Source organism: Anguilla anguilla, chromosome 13 (assembly GCF_013347855.1).
Source record: "Anguilla anguilla isolate fAngAng1 chromosome 13, fAngAng1.pri, whole genome shotgun sequence".
NCBI classification, from domain to species: Eukaryota; Metazoa; Chordata; class Actinopteri; order Anguilliformes; family Anguillidae; genus Anguilla; species Anguilla anguilla.
The window spans coordinates 12,763,330-12,781,713 of NC_049213.1; the positions used below are offsets into that span (position 1 = coordinate 12,763,330).

Below are 18,384 nucleotides of genomic sequence, written 5' to 3' on the forward strand. Positions count from 1 at the left end.
GTACAGTTCAACTGCCTGTTAAGTGCGAGCTGCATCGACTGAGCAGAATAATCCCCACACAACGATGAATGGAAATTTGAAGTAGGCAGGAACAGATCTGCAACGGACTAGACTGCGTGGTCGGATAAAAATGATTTCATCAAACCATGGGTTTTCTGCTCGAGATGGAGGAACCAGAGGAGCCAAAGAAGATGCTTTCTAATTGAGACGAAACATATGATTAACCTCACTATATTTTTAAGTAGGCTACTTTAGAACAAGTTTAAATGGAGACAAACTTTTGATGAATAACTGGATATTGGCCAGGTTGTGGGGAAATTTCCGAATTATAGAGGAAACAGTGAACGAACAGGTTTTTTTTAAACACTAAAAGGGATCCTGCCTTTCTCAGAATGGGGAATATTGAGAGCACTGACGAACAGCCAGAAACGAAGCCGCATATCATGCCATTAAAAGTGCCAATGCCCGACTCGAACGAACTGGAGGAGAGGTTTGCTCTAGTTTTGGTAAGTATCTAAATTAGTTTTATGCGATTACTGCTTACTCTAAGTGAATAAGCGTACATCGCCTTTGTTTGGATTTTTATGGAAATTTGAGGAATACCACAAGATGAATAGGCTACATAACGACTTTCTCTACATTTGATTTGCCATTGTCGTGTAACCTAATTCATGTCATTTTTATCGCAATAGTTTGCTACCCAAAACGTTTTAAATGGGTTTTTGGTTAAATAATGTGCAAGACTTGCATTGCGTTTTCAGAAACTTAAACTCACCACAGTACAAACGCAAACAGGGAGCTCGATTAATTGATATAACTAAATGTCCACTTTCTATTAGTTTCGGACTGTTGGACGTTTTTTTCTTAGGCTACTACAATATTTGTGTTTACGGCTGTTGCTGCAGCCTATGGGGGCACTCTGGTTAAAAGTAACCCCTCCCACCCTTCACATTCTCTCTCTCCCTTTTTGATGGATTTATACTGTAAATTTACTGAATCACACCCCCGACCTCACTTTTCTTTACAAAAAAATCTGCTCAAAGTTGTTGATCATGTCCCGCAGCCTGCTTGCTACCAAGAGGAATGTTACTGTGGTGATGCATTTCAGATGCGTAGCTTCAGAACACAGCTATATACTTGCTGTAGACATTAAAGCCTCAAAGAAAATGGAATTAATGTTTTTCAGTCAAGTGGTTCCGCGGCCAAGTTTCCGTGAAGCATTTGCACGCGCCCCAAAAATACGAATGGCCCCTTTCCTGAAACTGATACTCTCAATATAGCGGTTTGATATGTTTCTTCGCCTGCATCGTTTACCACCGTTTGTGCTCATGATGGAATTCTGATTAGCTCTTTACGGTTGGTAGACGTACCTGCCTCTGCCAGCGGTTCAAAACACAGTGGGCCTAATTCACAGAACTTTTCTTAAATGATTCTCACTTTTGTCCTTTTTTTTGTCCTTCTGTATTCTTAATGTTCGTACAAAAAAACCAATATGGGATTCATGACACGTGCAGACCTTTGTTTTTGTGCATGCCCCAGGGATATGAGATGATGAATACTAACTGTAAATTTTATGTGCAATCCTGTTCATGTGATTAGCATAAGGAACAGCCATGAACAAATACACATAAGAAAAACAATTATGAATGGCAAAATGTTCTTTAAAACATTTTTACACACAGTTTATGATAAAATGTGATCATACACGTTTCGTAAATGAGGCCCAATAATTTTACGAAGAAGCGACCTGTCGTTGATCTCTTCAGGATAACAAATAGACGCACACCCCACCATAAATACTCAGAGGAAACAGAACACAGGACACAAGTTTGCTCCAAATTAATTATTTATAGCTAGCTACCAAAAAATGAATTTCACTTTGACCACTAGTTGTTTGCTGGTGCTCTTGTTTTATACTGAAACAATTGTCAGTTTGCCTTCCAGGCTGATCCTCTGCTCTCCACCGATACCCTGATCTCTGTTCTCTCTTTAAGGGGGATAGCAGTGGATTGCGTGGTTGTGGGTTGGAATGTAACTTCAGGAATACACAGATGCTAGACCACATCACTTATTTTTAACGAGCAGGATGCAATAGATTATTTTGCTGATTTCCATGTTAACAAACCGAGCAGATTTTCCTCAGGGAACTTTCCCCCAGCAGATCGACTCAGTAATGCTACAGGTCTGATTGTGGAGAATGAAGAGCTCATCACACAAAGTGGACAAGTGTCAATTCTGTATAACTGAGTCAACATCAGGCCTGACGAAATGAATAAATTCTGACATATTTCTAAATATTGCCCACCAGTCCACAGGGGAATCATGCTTTACTTACCCTCTCTCTACACTCCATCCAATTTTACCACACTTCGCACAGGAGGGGTCATTTTGCTTTCGCTACCCACCCCTGTTAAACGTAGCTTACTTTTCAACCTGTGTTAACCACAAGCAAGTGCAAAATGGGGATTGTGGGAAGCCATTAACATCTCTGAAACAAAAAAAAAAAAACTAAATGGAGGAGAAACAGTCCTGGCTAGTCAGTGCCTGTGTACAGGATGTGTGAGTGTTGTGCTTTCACATACACCTCAGTCACATGTCCCTCCGGTGCGACAGCAGTTTAGGCGACTGCTTCCTTGGCCGACGCAGCTGCGTCCATGGCAGGGCAATGGCTCTACCGGGACTCTTTCTTTTGGGCCGAGAATGGGGTAGGAGGGAGGGTACTAAGGCCCCAGAGTTAAACCAGCCTACGGCAGTACACGGTCTGATGTTGGGGTCAAGTCTAAACGGGAGCATGTGCTAAAGGCAACCCCCCCCCCCCCCCCCAGTCCCTCAGTGTTTTAAAGGAGCCTCAAGGAGCATCTGCAGATGGCTGCTGGCAGGGAGGCATGTTCTCTCTTCTTCTTTTGCACAGTTGGAGGGAGACCACATTGAAGGGAATAGGTCATTCTGGATGATGCAGAAAGTGTGTCCTCAGTAAATGACTCCCCGGTCAGTTAGACAGAAGCTGCACTCCCAATACATGGAAGTTTTAGCCCTTCCTGAGATTACTATATGTGAATTTTGGGTCTTACCAGAAGCAGGCGAATTCCATTTGTTTCTTGATGTGGGTCGGTGTACTTGAGTGGAACATGCCTTTTGGTGATTTGGTGAGGTCAATGAGTGTATGCATGTTGACCTGCCCCAAAATGTCACTTAATGCATGCTCTAATATGGAATTACATCAAAACACTTACAACACTGTACAAACACTGTACAACTAGTACTGCACTGTTAACCAGCGCATAATTAATGTCTGTGGTGAATCGTTTGTCTGTGGTAAGTGCATAATATAAAGTTCATGTGCATATTTTGACCTACCTTCACCCTTCTTATGACCCAGCACTATTTTCCAAACCGCAGTTTTGCAACCACTGCACTAACCTGCTTCTAGCAAGACCCGGACTGGCTCAGTGCATGCTGGGAAGGCTGTTACCACCCCTGATTTGGTGACATCAGTTTAGATGTAACTCAGTAGATTCAGGACCCACCGCAGGCAGATGTGAATACGGTGCAACAACTTTCCCTGCCACACGGCGTCTGCCAAAGGCACCACAATTCAGTAGTTACCATTTGGAATCTTGGAGGATGACACTGTTCCTGCTGAAACAGGAAGTCCTGTTTCTGAGGCTGAAAATCAATAACATGGGTCACTGGAGTACCTGTGCGACCCTATTTAATTTTTAGGAAGGGTAATGCAAAGGACCGTATGCATTTGAACACTGTTAGTTTTATTAGGAGACTGGCTTCAGTTTTCCTTTGATTCTTTCAGCTTGGTAAGCACATGGTTGCAGTCAGTTTGGGCTCAGCTTGGCTGCATATTTCAGTGGAATAGGTCAAAGCGCTACTCTTACTCAAAGGACCGTTTTCTTACACCAGCTACATTCTAATAGGAAACAGAACCAGAATGGCGTCCTCTAGAGCCTCCTATGACTGTTCGCTCCGTGGAATAGACCTGGGCAGATTTTGGAGAGGGATTGGGGAGGTTGGCCTGCTGATATCCTATTTCAAAAAGTGACTTGAAACTCAAGCACATAAAATTCCTGCGGTCTGGTCTTGGCAGTGGCCATGAGAGTGGTCTGCGAGGGGAATTCCCTTTGTCAGCGAGCTGCTGGGCTGTGATGACTTTACCAATGCCGGGAAGCACCCCCGATGTGTGCGTTCTTGAAAAAGCATGATTGACAAAGTCTAGCATGCATTAAATCCGAATGCGTTCGATCGCATTTCATAGTGATTGTTTTTAATTGGGTGAAATTATCTGACAATGACTACCGAAACGCATTTTTTAAAGTGAACTCAGCTTTTTTTGCCAAGGGAAAGGCATTTTCCTCTTGGTTTTTTGAGGGCCTGTAGAGTACGACCTGAAGGGTTTGAGCTGTGTTTCCTGGAGCGATTCCCTCTCTCTGGCAGTGTTCTTACAGAATGGAATGGGGTCCCCATGGTGCTTTTAGTCTGCTGCTCCTTTGCACGGACATAAAGGTTCACTGTAAAACACATCTGTACTAAGGGCTGTTCATGATTAAACATACAGTGCATGCACACACACTCTCTATCTCTCTCTCACACACACACACACACATGCACACAAGTGTGTATGGGGTCATGCCTGCCTCAGGGCTTATGTAGTACACATATACACATGTAGCTGAATGTAAATGTAAACACATGTAAATATTCATATACACATTGATGTTGTTTATAAACACTAATATTTGGAAAAAAAAAAAGAAAAAAAATACCATTGAGAGGACACATTAGCATGTGTAGTGAAGCGAGTAAGGCCGGACAGGCAGGTCAGAGTGCTGTACCCCGAAAACCCAGTGTCCTCCCTCCATCACTTCCTCTCTCTCTCCCTCTTTCTCTCAGTGTCCACTTTGGCTCTCCACCGTAATGAAAGATAGCCAGTTTTTTTCCTGTTGTGATGTGTTTGTGCACACTAAAATTAGTGTTATTGGACCAAATGGATGTTTAAGACATCTGGGGGGGGATGTCTGATGCTCGTTCAGCCGCTCCCCCCAGGTTTCAAACGAACGTACAAACTCAGAACTTCTGTATCCATCAACCGGGCCTTTTGGCAGTGGACCCCATAAAGTCCTCATTACTTTCCCCGATACCCAGCGCTCCCACAATTCTGTTTGGGGTGGCTATTTTCTTTTGTTATTTGGTGATGGAGAGTCAGATTTCTAGCCTGCACATTTGACATTGTAAAATAAATAGAATGTGACCAGAGCTCTCAAATACTGCAATTTATTTGATTTATACTGCCGCATTCTACAGACGGGTTTGAACAATGGCACCGTTTTCAGCACGTAGCCTAATGTATTGTCTTCAACTGGCCTTCAGCATCCTAACACATTTCCCATTTCTGCTTAACAGAGCTAAGAATGTCTGTTCAGTTATCTGGAGAGTTACACTTGTCGCTGTGCCTTGTTCTGCTGGCCCGAGCAGCGTCACCACACAGGCATTCACCTGCGTTCCTGAAATTCCGCGCGTACGCATTGTCGCGCGTCCACTTCCCGCCTGGACGGCCAGAAGGAAATGCCGCACGGTGGAAACGAACGGTTGGAATGCGAGCTCCATTCAGTAGTCAGTCGGAGCGATGGCGGTCCTCATAGCGCAGGTGTGACAGCATCCTGTTCCCTTTTTTTTGTTTGTTTTTTAAACCAAAAGCGTGGCCTGTCTGGCGCCATGGCTGAAGTTGTTCATGGTCACTGTGTAAAAAGGGGGGCAAATCTGGGTTGGTTTCTACCTACATGTACATATTTTTGAATTCATTCATACCCGAGGAGTCTTTTAGGTCATATCCCTCTGAGAAGTGGATATCTAGCTTAAGTGGATGCTTCTGCAGTCCAAATTTGTCGGACTGGCATTAGCCTACATATTGTCAGTGGGGCGACATAGCAGTCGGAGGGTTGCCGGTTCGATCCCCCGCCCTGGGCATGTCGAAGTGTCCCTGCGCAAGACACCTCACCCCTTCTTTCTTATATAAAAGTCTGAATGTTTTTTAAAGTTTTGTTTATCATTAGCATTATTTTGATAATTAAGTTCCATTTATAGCCTAATGCCTTTTTCAATAAAGGCGTTTTTTTCCTAAAATAAATGGCAGCAGTTTTTACACTGTTATACAATGTTATTTTAAATTGAGAATCCATACCTGTTTTTCAAATAGAAGAATTACAGAACTTTAGAATAACAATTTTAATGTCATTTATAGTTTTTTCACGATTGTAAATTGATGGGAAATTGAATAGCCTGTGAAATTCTCTAGTGTGTTTAATGCCAACCAGCTTAGGCCACACAGCGTGCAGACTTCGTTCTGTTCTGCTCTTTGTGATCTATAAGCCTGCCAAACATATTTAAACCGAATGTGCATGTTCACTGTCTTATACTGAGAAAGTAGTGGTTGGATGGTTATGATTTAAGAATTAATTAAATTCTGCACAAAAACTGAAAGTGCTTCAGAGATTTGTGAACACAGCTGCAGAATCTAGTCTACAAATAATAATAATAGAAAGTATATCTTTTTAAATAAGTCAAAGTTTTCTTTAAGAGGACCCACGCTTATAGGCTTTCCTCAGAGTAGTCCGCGTTCTAGTCAGCGTTCTGGTAAACAGGCAAAAGTAATGCCGGGTTGTATTTACCAGCCTTCGAACAAGCATGCCGCTTGGCATTTGTGGCGTTATCACGACGGACACATTTAGGATCTGTTTAAACTGGAGCTGATAGAGCAGGGAGCGGGAGCCAGTGAGCGGCCCAGGGATGTAAGTGCCAACCGAAATTCTTTTGACAGACAGCGTAATTTCCTTCATTCACGGCGGTCTGAAAACGACCAGAATCCACTTCAGGATACGACCAAGGATAAAATAAGCGCAGAAATGGTTGGTTTTTTTTTTTTTACATTTCAGTAAAGAGTATGAATGGAGGATGTTCCGTGGGTTTCGCGTGCGGACTCGCGTGGAGGCAGGATTATAAAACCAGACTGCGCTCGAGCTTCGCGTCCGTGCGGCGGTGGGGGGCTGAGTTTCAGGCATCGGCCCTCAGGGACGTTAAAATCCAGCTTCGTCTGCTGTCTCTTCAAGTCTCTTCAACCGCCGTCTTTCCAGATACCTTGTTTTTTTCTCTCTGAGAGTTGAGGCGCTGCACATGTTCAGCTCTCTGTTCCTGCAACTCAGATACGCACGGTTTAAAACAGTAGGGGAGAAACCCTCAAATATGATCAAAATTTTGCCTTCACACCAGTAAAAGCACAGTTATGATGAAAATCAGATTCCAAGTACCCTAACTAGAACTGGACGGAAAAGCCTTAAAGTCCTTTAAGAAAGTGCGATGAAATGAGCATGCAGACCTTGTGCGGATTTGAGCTTGACCTTGTACGTAGGCCCCCATGGTGTTCTTAGTCTGGAACCAGGTCAGGTTTTTTTTTTTGCATCCTCTCAGTTCTGCTGCTGCCCCACACTGCATGCTCTCAGTTCTGCTGCTGCCCCACACTGCATGCTCTCAGTTCTGCTGCTGCCCCACACTGCATGCTCTCAGTTCTGCTGCTGCCCCACACTGCATGCTCTCAGTTCTGCTGCTGCCCCACACTGCATGCTCTCAGTTCTGCTGCTGCCCCACACTGCATGCTCTCAGTTCTGCTGCTGCCCCACACTGCATGCTCTCGGTTCTGCTGCTGCCCCACACTGCATGCTCTCAGTTCTGCTGCTGCCCCACACTGCATCCTCTCGGTTCTGCTGCTGCCCCACACTGCATCCTCTCGGTTCTGCTGCTGCCCCACACTGCATGCTCTCAGTTCTGCTGCTGCCCCACACTGCATCCTCTCAGTTCTGCTGCTGCCCCACACTGCATCCTCTCGGTTCTGCTGCTGCCCCACACTGCATCCTCTCAGTTCTGCTGCTGCCCCACACTGCATGCTCTCAGTTCTGCTTCCGTGTGTCCTGGTTCTCCCCGAACGCCACACAGGTGCTGCATACTCAGGTCATAGGTAGAAGGTATACACTGTAACTAAATGTTCCTTTTGGGGTGGGGAAATGTTGTGGAAAATCTTTCCAAAGGAACAGGTGGTTATTGGTTATACCCCCTATAATCTTTATTACTTGTACTGTCCTCATTTGTCACACAGAATGGTTTCAGATCTTTAGAGAAACTGTAGTATGAGACAAAGGGAAGAATAATTGGCTAAAATCCCTCCACAGAGATGTGAAAGACTGATATCAAATTATAGGAAGTGTTTGGTTGCAGTTATTACTGCTAAAGGTGGTGCAACCAACAGCTTGTAAGGGGGTGTTTGAAAACTTTTTTCATTAAATAAATGAAATTTTTTTTTTTTTTTAATTTAAGATATTTGCTTTGTGTTTGCACAGGATCCCATTGTCTAATATTACATTTTATCTAAAGATCTGAAACCATTCAGTGTGACAAATATACAATAATAAAGGAAATCAGGAAGTTTGGTGAATACCTTTTCACGACTTTGTATGAACAGTGTTAGGTGAGTGGGCACAGACTTTGTAGTCTTTCTCTCTCTCCCACGCACTCTCTCTCTCTTTATTCTTTTTGGTTGGTCCATCTTTTGATCTTTGGTTCCTCAGTCTTCCCACCGTTCTTGAGTGTGAGATGTCCCTGTGAACTCCACCAGCTGTGTGGTCTAAGCCTGGCTTTGGGACAGATGGAGACAGCTCTGTGGACCCTCACCTCTGGATCAAGGAAATGACTCACAATTCATTTTGCCCCAGATCTTCTGAGTCTTGTATGGCTAACACAGATGATACAGATGGTCGCTGTTTTATTTGATGTTTGGATTTGGCATGCAATAAAGGAGTCGGAGTTGTTTTGTGATTTCATCCTTACACCGCAGTCTGGTGTTAGGCTACCTACAGGGCCACCTCTTTTTTTTGTTCCGAGGGTGCGCTTCGGTAACTAACCACTGGACCACAAAGGGAAAGATTATCACCTGGGAGTTTGAATGGAAAAATCATGTGCGCACTCATTTAACAGGCTAAAACTGGGTCAAGCAAACTGAGCCTTGTGGGACAACGTATTTAAAAAAACCATTGCCGAGAGGCACATTGCATTTCCTTGTGCCCTCAGTAGTGTGAAATCACTGCAGTGGGGCAGGGCTGCTTCACACTCGCTTTTACAGGGAGTGCATGTGGGCCTTTGTCCCTGGTCATTAAGCACAAGAAATGCAATACAAATTCCACCATTCTTCTTGGTGTTAATTGTGAGGATGTGAAGTACACGTCTAATGTCACATCCCCGCTGTTGTGGTAATCAGGGCAGATGTCTGCAAGCTTACGCTGGGACTCTTGAAGCGGAAGAGGGGGAAAAGGATGATGCTAGCGGAGAGGTGGAAAGGCCAGTTCGTGACCGAGTATTCATCAATAACGTGCCGCTGGGAAGTTTGTTTAAGAATTGATTTAGAGCGAGGACAGTTCCTGTTTTTAATTCCCTCAGTGCCCTGTGGAGGTTCTCCGCTCCTCGGACGTGAGGAGAGACGCGGAACCAGATCGCCGGTCTGCGGCCCCCTAAAATATCAGCGCGTGATCTCATCCAGGCCCACTTCAACAACGTGCAAAAAAGGAAACAAACGCTAGAAAAACACAAAAAGAAGGACAATGCATTTACCCTGAAACACTATCGCAGTGACAATTGGAAAAGTCCAGGAAACTGGATTGCGTCATGGGAAATGTTTCAGAGAGTGGTGAGTTTTTTTGGTGCACTGTTTTATTTGCAGCACACTGTGTTCCAAAGGCACAGTGTCAGTGGACCCCAGAGTACCTCTGTAGATATGAGTTTTTGGAAAAATCAGGAAAATTGTGACGAGGCGCTGCTTTATGATTGGTGGAAAAGTCATTCCACCGGTGTTAGTGTCGTCATCATATTTAACAATCCCACAGTGCTAAGCGGCTATAAAATACACGGAGAGTGGAGGGCCTAGCCTGGATTGCTATAAATCAGGCGTTCCCAGTCCTGTTCCTGGTGATCTACCGGCCTGTAGGTTTTCACTCCAACCCTAAGACAGCCACCTCACTCAACAGCTCGAGATCTTCTTGGGCTGCTAATTAATAGAATCAGTTGCGGTAAATTAGGGTTGAAATGAAAATCGACTTGACGGTAGATCTCCAGGAGCAGGATTGGACAGCCCTGCAATGGGTCCTTGAAAGCCTTGAAGCGCTTCATTTTGGATGTGAATTCAAAGCTGTGAAAGTGCTTGAGGTTTTCACAGGGTTGCAGTTTTCAGCTTTTGTGCGCCTCTTATGGACCACGACTATGGCCTCTGTACTTGCAGCCGTCTCAGGCAGAGGAACTGCAGGAGCGCTGGGTAGGAGCAGATGAGGGTTTGGAGGTACAGGTCGGTAGATGGGCAGGTGCTGTACGGTGAAGCGTAAGACCACCGCATTGGAGTGGGGTAGCCGTGTGAGAAAGCATTCAGGCCTCAGTACGCCACGGCAGTGAGCTTAGGCAGCATCATGGTGGATTGCAGGGTTCAGAGGTCGCACAGCCTCACATGGCACTTCAGGTGTTGAGTGACAGCTTATATCTGTTGAGCTTTGGGTGCCCTTTTAGCGCAAGCTAAATAATGACTTATTCAAAAGTGCTGGTGCAAAACCAACTCAGAGTGTACATACGGTCGCTATTGGACAGTTGGAGTCGATTTGGTTTGAGTTGATTTGGCACTGGGAATTTAGCTGTTACATGCTTTTCCGTTACTGTGGTGTGAAATGGAGACTCGTTTCCACTTTAAAATGGGAATTGGTTTGGTCTGTTCTCTGATACAGATTGGAGCCTTCCTGATGCAGAGCAGGGACACCCACAGTATTTATGCACATGCGGGAGTGGATAAGAAAGACTGTGTGCTGAATTCACGGTGCTGGTGGTCGGTCATACAGTCGATGAGTCGTCTTCTGAAATCAGCTGCAGCTTAACGCTCTAAAGTTGGTGGAAAGGCATGGGGAGCAGGGCGTAGGCCGTTTTCTGGAGGCCCTGACATTTCCAAACAGGGTTGGGTCCCAGAACAGAGGTTGTAGTGCCTTCCGGACGCCACCACGACGACGCCCAGCCCAGTTGGTGCGGGTCCGGGTGATGGCTACGTCAGTCGTGACGTTTTTGTCGGAGCCAAAATGACGACGGCCAAATTGTTGCGAGGATGTTTGCTTTGAGGCACCACTTCAGCAACTGTCTCAAATGCCGCCAGCAGCTTATTATAGCAACAGCTCTTCAAAGGGAAAAAATCTTTTGTTATGCTTTTTGTTGATACTGGTTAAGGTTAATATCTAAATATTAAACATAAACAGGAACGGGTGGGCCAGAAGAACGTCAGTAGAAGGTTAGATGGCGGGCGGACCTGGATGGGAATGGGGGGATAAGGGCGATGGGTGGGGAGGAGAGGCGAGAATGCCAGGTCTTTTTGCTGTCCTCCCATATCTGTATTTGTTGTTCGTCTCTGCAGTTTTGGAAACGTGCTTTTTGGTTTTGGGAGGCTGACTTTTGAGTAAAGGCCCAAATTGAACAGGTCAGGACTGTAATTGGGGTGGGAATGAGAGGCCACTCAGAGGAAACCTCTCAGCATCGACATTTCTCAGTTTCTCACGACAGGTCCTAACCCTCCTTTCTGATTATTAAAATTTTGAAATTGTTTTTGTTAATACAGAATATGCATACAGTCACCATTATGAAAAGGCTGAATATTTTATTAATGTGTTAATAATATTCACATTTAAAAACTATTGAGGCTAAATATACACAAGTCAATGACTTATTTCCATTGTGACCCTCATGTGCAAACAAGGATAGCAAGCCAGTCATGACTAGTCACAGCACATATACACAGTGTACATAATTACAGTAATGCAGTTTTCACCGTAACCACAGTATTTCCAGCGGCTGTGGTATCCAACAGCTGATGCAAGAGCTGGAAACAGTGTTGTTCTAAGTCTAATACCAGGAGCGCGAGACAGTGGTGCACAATTATCTCACTGGGCAGGAAGCCAGGAATCTGTACAGGAAGTGAGGTCATCTGCTACCACCCAAGTTTCAGGAAAAGGAATCCATGTGTGCATTTGGGGAGGGGTGGGGGGGGTGAGGGGGGTTTGGGTGGTGGAGGTTAGCGCTGAGGACCCACATCCCCGCCTGGAGCCTGGCGCTTTCTGACGGACATCCTGTAAGGCGTGTAGCGACGGTGGCGGCTCCTCCGCCGGGGCGCCTGGACGCAGACGCTCACTTTCCTCCCGTCTCCCTCGCAGAGCTCCATGAACCTGCCCCCTGACAAGGCCCGGCTGCTGCGCCAGTACGACAGCGAGAAGAAGTGGGACCTGATCTGCGACCAGGTTCGGTACCGCACGCCCACACCTTAGCGTTCGCACCGCTACCCCGGGAATGGCCTGCAGAGCTTCAGCCTGGAAATCACTGAGATGGCTTCACTCAGAAAAAACTGAGTGTCTGCCAGATCAGAGAAAGACAGAACATACTAGGCCATACAAAAGAACGTACAAAACCATATACAATAACTTTACTGCATGTAAAGCTAATAAAAGTTTTGCAAGTTCTTTACCTTCAAAGTCATCCCCGCAGGTTGTCAATGTATGGATTAGTTCTTAATGTTGAGTGTTTTCATTGTGCGTGTGTGTGTGTGTGTGTTTGCGTGTATGTGTGTGTGCGTGTGTGTGGGTGCATGTGTGTGTTTGTGTGTACCTGTGTTTTAGGAGCGGTTTCAGGTGAAGAACCCCCCACACACCTACATTCAGAAGTTAAGAGGGTATGTGGACCCCACAGTTACTCGAAAGGTGAGCTCCTGGACAGCTAGTGTGTGTTCTCTGTGTTTGGGAATAGGCATGGTGGACATTTCGCATGGATATTTTTACATCTAATTTACATCGCTTGCCTTTCAAATTCAGATTGGCAAATATAAGATCCAGATATTGTGCTGTAGGTGTTCATTTGATGTAGAATAAAATTAAACATGGCCACCTTGCACCCCAGTCCTAAACTTTGTGGAGGAATTCCAGCTGAGTTTGGAATTTTTACCGCCAAACTCTTCCCCAGTATGCAGTTATTCAGAGCATGTGTCTGTTCTTTGGCATTTTCTGATAATGAAGTGTATAGTTGCGCTTTTTTACTTCAGTCATTTTCATCGCTCTCTTCATTTTTCACACGCAGAAGTTCAGACGGCGTGTTCAGGAGTCCACCAAAGTTCTGCGGGAGCTGGAAATTTCCCTGAGGACCAATCACATCGGGTAATGCACTCTCTAGCCAATCAGGCGGTCTCAGGTGTCTGTGAGGGTTTCCTAAATCTACCTGCAGTGAGGCGATTGAGTGCTTTGAAGGATTGCAGTGAGAGATCCAGGGAAGCAATCCAATAGCACATAATCAAATTTCATACCTCTTCAGTTGTTCCCAATCCTGTTTGTGGAGATCTACCATCCTGTAGGTTTCAACCCTACATTGCATTTCACCTGATTCTGCTAACTAGCAGCTCAGCGAGATCTATAGCTGTTGAATGAGCTTTGTGCTTTGTTAGGATTGAAGTGAAAACCTGCAGAAGAGTGGATCTCCATGAACAGGGTTGGGAATCACTGACCTATTTTAACTTCTGAGTAATGGCCCAGAAGACAACCATCTGAAAAGGCTGTTTGACTTTCATCCATCCCCCTGTGATCTGCATCTGTTCAGAATTTAGTGCCGATGTCCAGACCTTTCTATGCTCCTGTGCTTAAGGGGGATGTGGCTTATTACTGTGGGTCTTTCCGTTATAACACAGGTGGGATCCAAGCTGGAAACTGTATAAGAAGGCTGAAGAGTTGAAGTTGGCCAAAGGGGCGCTGCCCTTAAATGATCAAATTTGAGGCCTGCTAATGACAGGATGGGGAGACTGTGTCATTGGGCAAGCAGCAAGGGTGTAGAATAAACCCACGGAATTGTATAGTGTGTGTTATCACCCCCCCCCCCCCACCCAAACGAGAGACGCAGGTTTTTTGTGCCCTTCCCGAAATGGCAGCCCCATGGCGACTGTGCCCGAGATCTCTGGCCCCCCCGCCCACTTCCCCTGCCGTAGCGGTGGGCAGGAAGCTTGGCCCGGTGTCCGACGGCGAAGGCAGGAAGCTCGGCTGCCCCGACAATGGAGCCAGTGTATGGGGCGCGCAAACGCGCTCAAACGCACACGCCCTCAGCTATGTGCTGTTTCAGCATCCCCCCCCCCCCCGGCCCGAACCCCCGGCCCGGTCCTCAGCTGCACTCCCTCGCTGTGTTCGTGCGTCTCCGCGTCCTTCTTCTCCGCTTCCTGTGCTGCTGCTAAGGTTCACTGTCTGTTCTGTTCACCCTGCCGGCTGAGGCCTTCTCTTTAATCTGTGTGTCTCGTCAGGGACCGCGTGCAAATTGTTCACGTACATGGCAAACCGTGAAATACGACGCATTGCGACAGCCTTTGATTAAAAGCTCATTTTCACCCGTTCCCTGGATGGGTATAACAATAAAATACTTCACAAAACAAAGGCCACAAGAGAAACAAGACAATAAGGAGACAAAACAATAAATGACATCATAGGAGCAGTTGCAGTTAACCGCAGCAAATTGAATGGATTTCCACTGTGGAGAAAAAACAGTTTGTGCATTAAAACCCTGGAAAAAAGTATGTAAAGCATTATGATTATGAATGTTAATGGTGAGAGGTTTGTTGTACATTTCATCACGGTTTAATCTGGTGAAGTCGCGGCTAATTAGGCGTCGGCCTGAAGGAGTCCAGGGCCACAGTCGATACCGGCAGTCAGGATGGAATTCTGGAACGTTCCGCACGGGAGACCCTTCATCTGCTGTCTTTACCTGAGACTGAACTAGTGTGCAGTTCTTTCCTTTCCTGATGTGCCTCATCAATCTTTTTATCGATCGGAAGACTATCAATAAGCATTTCAAAATTAGACCCTGCATTCTGCTTCAAAGGCAACTTTGAGGTCACCTCGAGGTATTTCCTGCACAATCTCTCTGGAAAGGAATGTCTTAAGTCTCGTTTTTTTCCCCTAGTGCATTCTGGGGTGGAAATGAAGTTTTTGGCCAGAGAGCTATTTACTGTATGGGTGTCCAAACGGTGACCCTTTGTGATTTGTTATTCCCGGGTTTGCCAAATGAACCCAAAATAGCATCTGGTCAGACAGGAAAAGAGGGGGGGATGTGGGTAGGAGGTGGTGGTGGTGGTGGGGGGGGGGGGGGGTCGGGGGGGGCAGGGGGTGTTAGACAGGAAACCGATGATCAAGAGAGCCCCCCTTCTCGTTCCCCCTGCCCCCGATTCTGCGGGGTTCTCTTCCATTCTTTCAATTGTTCCAGTTCTCTATTCACCTCTCCACTTTGTTTCTCCCCTTTCATTTCTGTGCCATTTTACTCCTGTTTTCCTCATTTCTCTCACTTCCTCTCTCTCTCTCTCTTTCTTTCTCTCTTCATCTGTCTCTGTGGAGACTGTGGAATAGTATGTTTTCAATAAAAGGAAATCAAAAGTCAAAGCCTCTTACTTTTCACTTTTCTTGGTTGCTTGTCTGTCTCACCTATTCTTTCCCCTCATTCATTGTCTCCCTCGCTCACACGCACACACACACACACGCACACACGCACACACACACACACACACTCTGGCTCCCTGTACCTGATTTTTCCGGTCTGGCTTGGCTCGGAAACTGACCGGTATCTCCTACGAGCACAGAGGTCTCTGCCAGTACGACAAAACTACGGGAATCGCAGACGCCAGCCCTGGGGAGGAGGTGGGAAGGTGGGGGGGGGGGGGGGGGGGGGGTCAGGATCAGGAAGGTGACTGAGGGCACGTAGCATTCTGCCATTTCTGTCCAGGTTATGATTAAAAGAAGCGGAGGAACAGAGCATTCGCTGTTTTTGTGTGTCTTACCTCCTGCTGTCTCTCTCTCTCTCTCTCTCTCTTTCTCTCTCTCTCTCTCTCTCTCTCCTCAAGACTGGGGTTTCTCTGCCTGGGATTCATTTCAGAGAACTCGAGCTTGGCGCTCGAGCGCTACGGCTTTCCGCCGCGGCCTTGCCAGGCCATTTTTGGAGCCCGCCGGGAACACTTGTGGGAGGCTTTGTAGAATTAAGAAAAGCGAGACTGCTAAAGGAGAGCCCGGCCGGCCCGTCCTGAGAACAGACCCGTGTGAGCCGGCGGAGAGAAACCCGCCAAGGCCGCTCGACCGGTTTCCGCGCGGTTAAATTTCACCGGAAACAGAAAACCCCAGTGTTACAATATACACCTCTTATTAAGGTGCCTCTGTGTTTCTAAAACAAAATGTGTCTCTCAGATTTTTTTCTTTCATTATGTTTGGAATGCCGGGTCGTAGTCACGGCTGTTCCCGCGACCGCTGCCAAAATTCCATTTGCGACGAGCGGGCAGACCGCCGGGGCCTCGACGGGCGATCAGCTGACCTGCGCTCTCCCTACCTGCGTGAGGGGGGGGCCTGGCATTAATGGCCACAGTCTGCATCGGCGTAGTCAGGGTTTCACTCCGGACCGTGGGGAGAGTCACTCCAGTCAAACCCGGTGCATTCGTACGCCACGCCACGCAGCACATTCGCCTCCCCCAAGTTGCTCCAGTCTTACGAACGCTTTCACTAGAAACTAAAAGCAGTGCCAGCTCCTGGAGAACTTTCATACCCTGATATCCCCTCATGATGACATAAGATAAGAACGATAGATGACAAGAGCGTGCCATTCAGTCCATCTGGGCCAGGGCTGCCCAATCCTGTTCCTGGAGATCTACCATCCTGTTGGTCTTCATTCCAGCATTAACAAAAGTACACCCCATTCAACAGCTAGAGATCTCAGTGAGCTGCTAATTAGTAGAATCAGGTGTGTCAAATCAGGGTTGGAATGATAACCTGCAGGACGGTAGATCTCCAGGAGCTGGGTTGGGCAGCCCTGGTCTGGGATTTGACATTTTTACTGCTGTCTAGAGCAGGGGTATCCAGTCTTATCCAACCCACTCTGGGCCGGTGTGGGTGCAGGCTTGAGTTTAAGCCCAGTACTAAGACACCTGATTACACCAATCAACTAATCATGGTCAATCAAAGAATCAGGTGTCTCTAATACTACTCCATGCTCTGGCAAGATAATCCATGTGGTAACAACTCAGTGTGGAAAATAAAATTTTTGTCTGAATTTTTCCTGTGACTAATTTCCTCCTATGGCCTCTTGTTTTATTGCGGTCCACCCTCCACTACCCCTTACCCATTTCTTCCTGTATTTTCTCTCAGTCTCTCTTTTCTTCTCCTCTCTTCCTAGGTGGGTTCGGGAGTTCCTCAATGACGAGAACAGAGGGCTGGATGTCCTGGTGGAGTACCTTTCCTTCGCCCAGTGCGCTGTCATGTGAGTTTTTGCTGTCTCCAAGGCGACGCTCAAAACTTACTCGGGCTTCAAGGACACAGACGTCTCAAACGAGCCAGCATAACTGAAATTAGAATTGAACTGCGGTGACCATGGTACTTTTATCAAAATAGTAGGGGTGTTAACTGCCCTGGTCAAATTCCCATAAAAAGTGCCTCTACATTTGGCCTAACGTAGTCATGTCCCCTTACATTTGATATCTGATTGGCTGCACAAATCACTGTATTCCCTATTGTTGATTCCCCAGGTTGCGACTGCAGATGAGATTTGAATTCTCAGTTGTGGCTACCTGGTTAAACAGTGGGTAGAAAATAAAGGGTCGCCACGGCAACGCGCGGTGACATAACCCCTGAGGTCCCTCAGTGTTTGCTGCTAATGAGCGCAAGGCAGCCCCCCCTGGATGTGCTCGCGTGCCTCGCGGCCTGCTTGGCAGCTGTGCTGTGTGCTGTGTGGCTTTGCCCTTCGCCTGCTGTGTGCCAGCTGGTGCGGCACCTCGCTGAGCTGTGCCATGTGGTGCTAAAACTGCCCCCCCCCCCCCCCGGCCCCCTTCCTCTGTGCCCGCTCCTAACCTGCCTCTCCCCTCCCCTCCCCTCCCCTCCCCGTGTCCCGCCCGTGGACCTGTGTCTGTGTGTCTGTCCGCCGGCCGCAGGTTGGATTTTGAGGGGCAGGAGAGTGGGGAGGAGGGGGCTCTGGACAAGGCGAAGTCGTGGAGCAGGTCCATCGAGGATCTGCACCAGTGCGCCGGGCAGCCTTTCCTCAGCGCGCTGGCTCAGTCCGCGCGTCAGTCCGCCCACCGGTACGTACCGCTGCCCCCTGCTGGCTCCGCGCTTCTGCTCCCGACCCCCTGACCCTCCCCCCCTTTAACAGACCCACCCCTCGCGCTGTGGACCCGCCCTCTCGGCCCTTCTAGATGGCGTTCTGGAGTTCCAGGAGCTTCTGGAGGCCCAGATCGCGATCCCGCTGCCTTCAGACCAAACTTCTGTTGGT

At 47.1% G+C, this 18,384-nt stretch overlaps 1 protein-coding gene across 3 annotated transcripts in view; it reads left to right on the plus strand.

Moving 5' to 3' along the window:
• The first annotated feature begins 8 nt into the window (after positions 1–8).
• LOC118211311 (formin-like protein 3) overlaps positions 9–18,384 on the plus strand; it is a 43,575-nt gene continuing 25,199 nt past the window's right edge. For 2 of the 3 annotated variants that reach the window (XM_035388435.1, XM_035388434.1), the window contains exons 1-6: positions 9–506; positions 12,279–12,362; positions 12,738–12,818; positions 13,192–13,268; positions 17,296–17,379; positions 18,047–18,193. In XM_035388435.1, the coding sequence (XP_035244326.1) occupies positions 393–506; positions 12,279–12,362; positions 12,738–12,818; positions 13,192–13,268; positions 17,296–17,379; positions 18,047–18,193 (587 nt within the window). In that variant the 5' untranslated portion in view covers positions 9–392. The remainder of the gene's footprint in view (positions 507–12,278; positions 12,363–12,737; positions 12,819–13,191; positions 13,269–17,295; positions 17,380–18,046; positions 18,194–18,384) is intronic. The other variant, XM_035388436.1, reaches the window with a different exon arrangement.